The sequence below is a fragment of the Saccoglossus kowalevskii genome, chromosome 18 (genome assembly GCF_978046115.1).
Source record: "Saccoglossus kowalevskii chromosome 18, keSacKowa6.1, whole genome shotgun sequence".
NCBI lineage: Eukaryota > Metazoa > Hemichordata > Enteropneusta > Harrimaniidae > Saccoglossus > Saccoglossus kowalevskii.
The window spans coordinates 10862452-10873156 of record NC_140658.1 but is presented as its reverse complement, the minus strand read 5'-3'; the positions used below and the strand labels follow the sequence as shown (position 1 = coordinate 10873156).

Genomic DNA, 10705 nt, shown 5'->3' with positions numbered 1-10705 from the left:
TAAATTAACCAGGTGCAGTCAGCAAAAATGATTTCCGAAGAGGGGAGCATACTGCTATAAGAGGGCTGAATTGGTGCACAGTCAGCTGGCGCACACGTGATAATAAAATAAATACGATATTTATTATATGGGGGACGCCATCTTGAATGACGCATACAACTAAATAAGAGATGAGTTGTGAAACGCGTTTTTCAGATTCCTACAAATCAGGACAAAAATACTAATCTTTCACAAAAAATGAGGTTATATTAAGCCAACCCATAACAAAATTCGGCCTAATTCGTCGTTTTTGTGCGGACAATCCCATGTGTACGAACACCTAACTACGCGAAGAACCTAGAACACTAAGCCGGGGTATTTGAAACAGAATTTGTCATCTAAGCGTTAGGCCGTCACTGATTGGCTGCTGAGCTGGAATGCCAATTTTCAGTTTTAAATACCCCAGGAAAGTGTTCTAGGTTCTTCGTGTAATTAGGTGTTCGTATGCAGGGGATTTTTTTGTTTAATATGTGTTACTTGTTTATACTGGTTTACTAACGTAGAGTTCGTATTTTAAAGCACATGGATTGGCGTTTGACAGTAATGTGATTGGTCGATAAAGGCATAAAAAAATATTTTGACGCCTGAATTCATTTGTTTTTACACATATTTTGTTTATTTAACGTAAATTTCATTTTACGAAATTACAAATTCCATGAAAATAGTAAAATGTGTTTAGCTATAGTATGTCGTATTTTTCAGTTGCGGCAACTATTTGCGTCACATCATTCTTTTGCTTTAGAGGCGCCATATCGCTTAGAGGGCACACAGTTTACATTATTTGCATCGACATGACAATCTCATACAATGACAATGGTTGCCTCTATGTGAAAGCCGGTCTTGCGCTATGAAATGGAAGACTAAGCGTTTGAAACATTGTGTCAACACAGGTGGCGCTATTCTAGCCTCTGAAGGGTAAATATCCATCCGCTACCATTTTACTCAGCGTTTCTTTCGCGGAACCTATATAAACACATTCTCTCCAGATTTTTAGCAGGATTTAATCTTTTCACCAGAATGTCTTATTTTATTAACATTAAAATGCATGTAAATTGGGAGGGGCAAAGGTCTAATTTTTCTCAATATTGGCATTGACTCGCAAATCGCCGCAAACCAACCAAATAGCGCCACCTGTGTTGGCACAGTGTGGAAATAGTTCCGACACCTTTTCCCATAGTTCCACGCGCAGTATGTGTCAGATCGTTGGTTTGCGGCGATCTGCGTGTCAATGCGTTTGAAACCCTAACGATTACAATTAAAACCGGTCTCGCGCTATCTTTATGCTCTTTGTAGAAAACAATGGTAGAACTAATGTCGGTAACATTGGCCAATCAGCTTTTATCCACTGCAGTTACAGCCAATACTTCGGAAATCACCGTTTTTTAAATGCTACCCTCACCAAATGGATATAGTACAGAATGTAAAACGAGGCGACATTGACCAAATAACGTACCGACTCGGTGAAAACTGTCTGCAGTTAATTTAGGCTGATAAACTGATAAAACATGCGTGAACATGAGTAGAAATTTCAGCCGCGTTGTGTCATAGTGTGTATTTGTGGACACGGTAAAATAGATATACATATTCGGGCTACGATATAACCGGCCTAGTAATTTAACATGTTTGTAATTGGAGATAATTAAAGAACGTGCTGATTTCTACAGACTTGGAAAAGGATATATTACATAGCTATACCAGATATTTACATATATTTTTTTTAATCAATACAACTGATGTCCAATGAGTTTCATAATTTATTTAATTTGTTTAAAATTACACAGCAGAATAATTGTAAATGTGGAAACTACTGATTCATGCAATAGGTCGTATTATCTATTTAATGCGTGTGCTAATCCAAATGCGGATTAAATAAATAAAAAGCGAAAGGATATGTATGCCACGTACAATCCTAATAGCCAATATTCTATTATGCATTACTTCGTTTCTCTTCTCTGAAAAAAGAGAGAAAACATAACTTTTTAGTCAATTACGACACACACTTGTTCAGTGTTCAGGCAAGTTGAATTTATAATTGATTGGTCATTTCATTTGAATAATTATCTAAATAAATCGAAAACTAAAATTCTTACTTTCTTTTCTTCTTCTTGAGGCATTGACCATCATCTGAAAGGAATACAGTGAAATGGAATTATTGATAATGTATGCAATAGGCATGTGTGTTTAACCGACAATATAACCCTGTGACATTATACGAATCGTTTGACGAAGATGCTAAACTATCCAATAATTGTTATAAAACGGAATATATGCGCCTATCTAGTGTGTTTTTAAATAGTTCCGCCTTGCATGTCTTAAATTTGTTTGAGTTGTTGTTAATAAACTTTCTTTGTTGTATGTTATTGCACTTTGTTGTAATATTATACGCACTTTCCTTCATCCTACTAAACGTACACGGGGCTGGGGACATAAGAGCAAATTCAAAACAACCAAATTTATTCAAACATACAAAATAATTCACGGCTGTTGAGTGAGTTACATCAATTGCAGTATTTATCGTTTGTTTCGTCATACACAATTTTGCGTCTAATTTACATAAATTGTTGATGGGTGCGATATGATACTCAGCTGACACAGTAATGAACGGCGCATATGCATATGGAGCGAAAGGAGCAATGAAGTAGTTATAAAATCAATTTGTCGTAAACTATTCAACTTACCCATTTCGTGGGTTCTAATGACCCCATCATTCTCGCTATCATTATCCACATACACTTTTCCTGCTACAAAATAGGGTGCCTTGAAACCAGGTAATGGTGTCAGCTTTAGTGTTTCAGAAATGACGCGTTTTTCAATCGCTATATCGCCTCTGTATAGTGTGTTACCAAGGCTGTCATAAAACCTGTATTGCAGATTTAATTTCGGGGTGTAAGTTCGGTCGGCTCGTTCAAAGGTCACGTCGAATGAACAGTCCTTGTTCATTGAGTGGAACATCACGACGTTAACTAAAACCAATAAAAATTAATATTCATCATTGGAATTTTCAAAGAATTATTAATTAGGAATATGATCATTAGAACTTCACACCATTACAATTATATTTTTTTCTGTTTGCTATTTTTAAAATAGTTAATTTGTTTTGGCATTTTTGAAATAAATAGAAACCCCCTTGTAAACAGGATTTGCATAGTATGTAAACAAAGCCCGCGCTAGTCAGATGTAGGTCTGAAATTCACACAATACAACATTCTCACAACTGTTATTTAGTTTAATGGCACCAACAGTGATTACGGCTTGTGAAATCTCAGCACAACAACGTGAGTGGTTGAAATGAACTTATATAAACACATCTAGACACTGTCTTGTGATATTATCATGTCATTTATAATCAACTATATTTGATACGCTTGTATGGAGAACGAAAAATATACTAATTTAAAGTGAATTTTGTTTCGTTGACAACTGGATTACAATGCATTGACACACACATGTGCTTATTTGAACTCAAATATGTTCCTACTTACATCTAGGAATCCTAGTCTCAGGCTGACCCTGGAATTAAAAGTACGTCACAATATATATATAATATTTTGAGAAACAAATTTCGCACTAGAAAGTAATTGATAATTTTTATATATGAACAATAATAATAATTACATTAATTATATAATATTAAAGTGTATATCCTAAATTAATTCATAGCGTACATCATCCAGTGCTGATTACGATATTTAAACCGACAGTTGGAAGTAGATTAGAAATTTACATCAATTGTAGAAACATACCTTTGGTTTCGCATGCAGAAGCTTAGGGGCAGCTAAGGCGGTACCTGCCACCAGGGCAAGTATGAATACTCCTGTCTTCATTTTCGTTATACTTCGCGTTATCTCGAAAGTGAGTGATTTGTGTTTCTCTAATTGCGTCGTATCACGTGAACACTGTCTGTGTCCTGTTCACAATAACAGTCTGTCATGATTAGCGGGGATTGCTGCCTGGTGCCATGGAGCGTGCGTCTTATTGGATCATTCCTACCACGTGATTGTCCTCGCCAATTTCTCACATTTCCACAGGGGTTGTTATTGGATTACTATGATATTTGTCGGTTACAGTTGTAGTGAATATTTTACCTTTTCACTAAAGACATACTGTATCTACCACACTGTAAAATCTGACGACAAAAATGTAAATATATTAACAGTGTCCATACGTATTGTTTTAGTAGGCAGTACAGTTCCCATAGAAACCGTTTTACGCATGACGGCTTCCATTCATCGTAATGTTTTCAATACCTTAATCTTTCAAAACCTGCTATGATTATCTGGATATTAGATTCAGATTTGGCGACAGATGCCACAGATTGCTTACGAAATAATACTCGCATATATACATATGCGACCTGTGACTAATCACAAAACAATTGCTGTTGACAAGAGTCGGTATTGTAATCATACTGTATAGAGAAAAGAGATATGGGTTATGAGAAGTAATTGTGATAGCGGGCGTAATTGCGGCACGGTGAATTAGTACAGAGTTGATTTGTAATTACTGACATGCGCTTGGTGATATAAAGCCCACTATGTGAAATACTGAGAATGAATTTATTAGGTTTATTGATTGCATTGATCATCTGGTAACCGTAACGAGTGGCACCACTCGACAATATTCTGTCATAGATGGCGCCCTGTATGTCAGTATAATTATTTGTTAGTCATTTGATGGGATATTAAATACATTATGTATTCCCGACCGTGATACAAGAGCGCACTTAATAAGTTCTAGCGCCCTCGAAGTTAGACTTGCCAGAAATATATATATTTGCGTTAAGCAGTGATACCACCAGAAAATGTTGACATTCTATTAATTCAGCCACATGAAATCGAAATAAACTTAAGCTATACCGAATATATTCCGATGGCGGTTGAAAATGAGAACGCATAAGTACATGTTTGGCACAGGCCATTGACCTCGTATATTACTATATGTCATTCATTAGTCTACGAGAACGGACGGGAACGTTAATAAGCGAGTACTACGTTCCCGTTTGCGTAATACGTAATTTCTCACAATACGCACTAATAACACAGTTCAACCGTCAGTTTCTAATCATTGTCCGAACACAACTAATGGTACCTATAAATGAAATCTATGTTGAATGTCATTTGAGAGAATTATTTCACATTTGGCCTAGCCTGACCTAAAAAAAAAAGATATTGTTGGAATGATAGTAACTGAATGTGTTTGTATCGTACTCCAATGCCTATCAATAGAGACTTATTTGATTATCCAAATTAATAATTTTGATTATGTACTATGATTCCCAATCTTATTCTTCACCCTGTATAGTTGATGTGGTAACTTTGATGTTAACAATTCCTCGTGTTAAGACAAATTAAGCTTCGGGCCCCTGCAATTGACATTTTGGGGGAATTTTTTGATCAGTTTGCTTTATAAGGAGAATTTTAAAGTTACATCAAACAGAGAATTGTTTTTTACATATTCTTGTGTACAAATAATACCGTATTATCATATTTAGTCGCATTCATATTTCGTTTATAATTATGACACAAAAATGTAATTTTCAACAAAAAATAAAAAGTCAAATTAATCAGTCTTTCTGCCATAGTCATTAGACTGTATACTATTGTTTGCACTATTCTGGTCCGTTTTTCCTCCAACGCTCATTTTTCAAAACCTAAATACTGTTTTGCTTGTCTTCTGCCTGGTTCCCTGAGCTCATTGTTGTCTGCTTTGTTTACGTGTCGATTAACCGGTGGCCTAGCTCTGGATACAGTGCTGTCGGTTAGCATAAATTACCTATCATCCGCCTCCACTAACCATCCGGTCAGGGGCTCAGTTTTTGCCCACACTTTAGTAACTATTTGTTTATTGCAGAGGGCGCTTTTCATGCACTTTATTTGTTGCATTTCAACCAATGTACATTGCAAATTTCGATTGTCGTTCCAAATCATTTAACTTTAACGACATGTGACGTCACTACGGTATTGTTCATAACATCATTAATAATCTCTCATATTCGTGTATGCCAAGCTGATTGGAGGAGAGTCGGACACGTGATATGGCATAAAGAACGATATACCACTAAGCAAATCACGCCGACAATCCACTCCAATGGCGTCTGCATGTCAAAATTCCAAATACGGATAGGTTCGGCAAACACTATTACTGTGGCAACCCAAAAAATAATGAAGCGAAATATGAAGCGCACAATTTGACATCCAAAATATTTTTGTCCATAAACAGGTTTAAATTAAAGATAAATATCTCCTTGTATAGTCAGAGTTTATGAAGATGGGTCTTCCCGTTGTGACAATTAAACCACTCAGTTGCAGTTACATCATGTCAGTGTTGTTTTTCGTTAGAGTTGCATAGAATCCAAACGCGTTTTCATTAGAATACGGGTTACAAATATCACCGAAAATAATGCGACATCGCATAATAATGTGAACTCGTGGCTAGACACGCACTACGACAAACCATAACAAGAGTAATAACAAACAACAGCTGTAGTGCTAACACTGATAATCATACATACTATATGTTTACAGTACTACTTCCAATATCCCTATCTATGCTAATTAATATCATGGTGTACGTTATTCATCGTCTAAACACAGAGGGCGCTTCCAGTCGCTGATCCTCAATCGCCTTTGAGATATTTAAATATATGGAATATATAAAGAAATGAGGCAAGTATGAAATGGACAATTTATAAAAACGGATTTAGGTCACCATTATTTTGCTGACACCTACTACAGGATGATACAGATATCACATCAACAAATGACTTTCCCCTTCGAGGCGTTCCATATCATATTTCTGTGTAAATCTAGTATATAATGTGTCTTTTTCTGGTCGACACAGAGATTGAGTTGTAAATCCGATATCACTATTTTAAAACACTCCGTGGACAAAATTATCTTTCATTTATTGTTCGTGACGTCGCTGACGATGAGCTAACGCACCCCAGCTCAATGATCGATGGGTACACACTATTATGTGGTTTCACATAGTATATATACTGTTTGTGTTCATGTAGTACCCGCAACTTTTCAAAACCCATATAAAAGTTATATATAATTCTTTGGTTTTCTGAACGAATGTGACGCCATAGCCTGACTCCCATTACATCGAATGCATCATCTGATTACGCTTCCTTTTGCATTTATTTTAAACACTTGGATCCCAAAGAAAGCTTCCTGATGACGTTTTTATCCATAACAATTTTTATTCCTCTTACATTGATTTTCATTCGCCATCGCGCACATTTCGTCTTTTTTACCTTTATAAAAAAGCTTGTTATCATATATATTATACGGAAATTTGTCTATTATTCCTCGGTTTCTTGACTTGTTAAACAACATCTAAGTTTACTATTTTATAAGAGGTGTGTTTTCAAATCTCAGCGTTAACGTTCATTTGAAGTTTGAAGTGACTTCTGAAGACTGAATACTTTTTGCAAACTTCGTATATGCGGTTTCGATTTTATCTGTAGTTTCACAAATGATAGATATGACGTTGAGAATTGTAAGGAAGTTGGTTGTTTAATAAATGCCGGCGGTCGTCGCGCCGCGTTCTGTTCAATATGGCACTCAATATTGACGTATAAAACTCGTGTAAAACACAATGTTTTTGTTTATATGATATTCAAACACGAGCTGTGCAACGAACACAGCACTTTAAATGTATTATATTCATCTTGTAAATAATCCAATGACAATAAAATGGATAGAAAGGGATTTATAATAGACTAGACAGTAAAATAAAATACGTAAGTTAAAATAACGTGCCTGCTTCTAAAAAAAACAACAATATCGATATGCCTCTCATTCAGTGGGCGTTATTCTCAAAATTGTGGAGATTAACGCCGGCTTACATGAGTCAGGTTTCTAAGGATTCACCGCATTACCAAGGCCACAGGCTGTGGGTTTGATATGTCCTTAAACATCACGACAACACATTATTTAAAAATAAATGAAGTGTGCGATTGCCATTGTTCTCTATTGTAACCTTGTGCTCATACATTATGGAAAAAAACATAAAAGAATTATACAACAATGACAATGTGCTCCAAATGAGTTCCAGAATAATAAATATAACATATGGTGTCCAAGGAATAATCTACGCAAACAAATAAATCATAAAATAACAATTTTAGAATATTACTTTTGAAAACGCACGCCAGTAAAACATATTGGTAAAATTTACGGACATTAGTGAAAATTGAGATAAGTAAATTCAGTAAGTAATCAGTATATGAAAAACATTGAGTAAAACAATGAATAAATATATAAATAATATGTGTGCATTTATTTTTGAAGCTAAAACCTAATTCTAAAAATGATGGTTTTGATCATGGGTTAAATTGGCCACTATCGGGTGGGGGTGTGAATGAACCTCAGCTACACATGCACAAAATGCATCACTCCACCCTATTAGTTCCCAAATGCATACTTCATTGGATAGCCCCGATTTTAAATTTAGAAACATAAATTCATGGTTGGTGGTCAATTTAACTAACAGATGTATTCATACACAAACATTAATGTGGATTTTTTCCCCAAACTATTCTGAAACGTTTTGCTCTGGCGACCCAACAATTTGAGTTGCTTATAACCATTAGTTTATTACCTACACTTGACAAACGTCCGTGGTGTGTAGAATTCTAAACACAAAACGAAGAACCTTCCCGCTATTTGGTCTTCATGGTATACATGAATGATGTCATGCTTTGTGAAAGGAGTGGGCACACACTGCAGTACATTCATAATCCAGGGGCTTCATTGTGCAACCTGATGTCTGATGTGACAATAATGCAGTTTACTTTTAACAGTTTTTTTGATAGATCCAGAAATATTTGTCTCAAACTCATTTTCCTTTAAGGTAGCGGGACTATTATTTGCATACTTGTTTTCATCTTCAAATTGTGACCAAATGACTACAAATAGACCCGGGAAAGTATATATTTTTGGAATCGCCAGACTTCGTGCTGTTCAAAGGTGTGTTTGCCATGGTCGTATCTGCATTCTATGATGCTTAACTTAATCAAAAGTGAAAAATTACTTTTTTTGTAAAAAAAAAATAATTGCACATTTATGCTGGTGATAAGAATTTTTTTTTTACTTTTCCTAGTTGTTCAATAGTCTGGTAAATTGAATGTGTCTGGTCAGTTTTATTCAAGCAACACGTTTTGAAAAGTAGTGTCCTGAATTTGAATTTCTGTTTTAGTTGTATTGCCCCCAACTAAAACCACAACACATTGAAATAGTTTGTCTGGACACATTCAAGTTTCTCTCATTGTCACCTTAAAGCTGTGAAAATTTGGTGTTAATCCGACGACAATAAGTATACGTTATTTTTTGTTAAAGACCGTGTATTTTGAAAAAAACATAAACTCCTGGAAAACGTCCATGAAGTAACAGCAAAGATTTTCAAGCTTGTTTATCGCACAATCGATTTGTTTTCTCATCACGGAAGGTCTGTTTTAACATGTGCAGGGGCATCCAAATGTGTAAGGCTGTTGGAAACCAAAAAATTAAAGGAATGGGATAGCTATAATTCGATACAATCGGCAGATGAAAACACTAAATCAATGATTTTTTTCAGTGGCTGTGTGACCTTGTGTTTGACACATTCGTATGCAAATGACTAATCTGTGAAATAAACAGGGGCGGAGACAAACCACTCAAATGTTTGGAAACACTAATTGTGTGTCAGATAGCTACTGATAACACATCCTAACATTGCTTTGTCTTGAGTTAATTTCTGAAACTTATAGGCACACAGATTAAACCTGTGTTGTTGATTTTGGAAAACACTACTGGAGCTGCCTTGCTTCCCTTCAGAAAATCTACATTTTAACCAACTTACATGACATTCTAGGTTACGTTGACTTTATCAAATGAAAGTTTATAGTGCATTTCATCAATTAATAAATGAATGTGAAAATCGTAATTTTCAACACAAATAATAGTCTCGCTACCTTAACTTAAGAAACTTAAATTTTTTTTTCTAAATCTTTTCTTTTGCCATTCTGTACTCCTTTTCAAACAAATAGTTAGACATACTGTGTAATGTGACCACCAACTTGCAAAAAATATAAAACTATTAAAATTGGTTCCTCCAATTATTAAATTGGGAATTATAAGCTATTTAACAACGGGACAGTGTAGTAAATGAGTACTTGAATCAGACCCCTGCTTTTAGAGACTGTACTTATATGTGAATTATTTAATTAGGTTTTGTCTTTGAAAGGGGTGTTCGTGTCATAAATCATGGAATGTCACTAGGTCATTGATGTTAAGTCTATTACAACACTATTTCGTACTTCATATTAAGTCGATGTATTTATCATATCAAAAATGTCTAAACACTGTGTGACTAAAGTGCTATATGCAAACGTAAATGAAGGGCATGAATAGTAAAAATCGTGATTGGACACATGTACTATGGACACCTTAAATGCATGTTGTGTTCTGGATACAAGCAGCCACGATAGTGTGCATACCACACAAACATGTATGAATAGCTCTACCACTTAAATAGGTGTGTGTATTTCCACTTATTGATGATGTAAGGTTTATTCTGAATATAATTTTACAGCTTATGCAGTTGTTAGCCAAAATAATATATATTTTACTTAAAATCACCTGCGCATGCGTTAGATGGCCATAGCTTGTCATTGTTTACA

The 10705-nt window shown here is 35.2% G+C and overlaps 1 protein-coding gene across 1 annotated transcript; it reads right to left on the bottom strand.

Annotated features, from left to right (window-relative positions):
- Positions 1 to 1775: 1775 nt before the first annotated feature.
- LOC100376867 (uncharacterized) lies at positions 1776 to 3958 on the bottom strand. The gene is made up of 5 exons (XM_002733560.4): positions 3783 to 3958; positions 3522 to 3549; positions 2718 to 3002; positions 2130 to 2163; positions 1776 to 1991 (listed from the first exon to the last, which is right to left on the bottom strand). Exons 1-5 carry the CDS (start codon positions 3861 to 3863, stop codon positions 1967 to 1969), a joined length of 453 nt encoding a protein of 150 aa, XP_002733606.1. The 5' UTR covers positions 3864 to 3958; the 3' UTR covers positions 1776 to 1966.
- Between the last annotated feature and the right edge of the window lie 6747 nt (positions 3959 to 10705).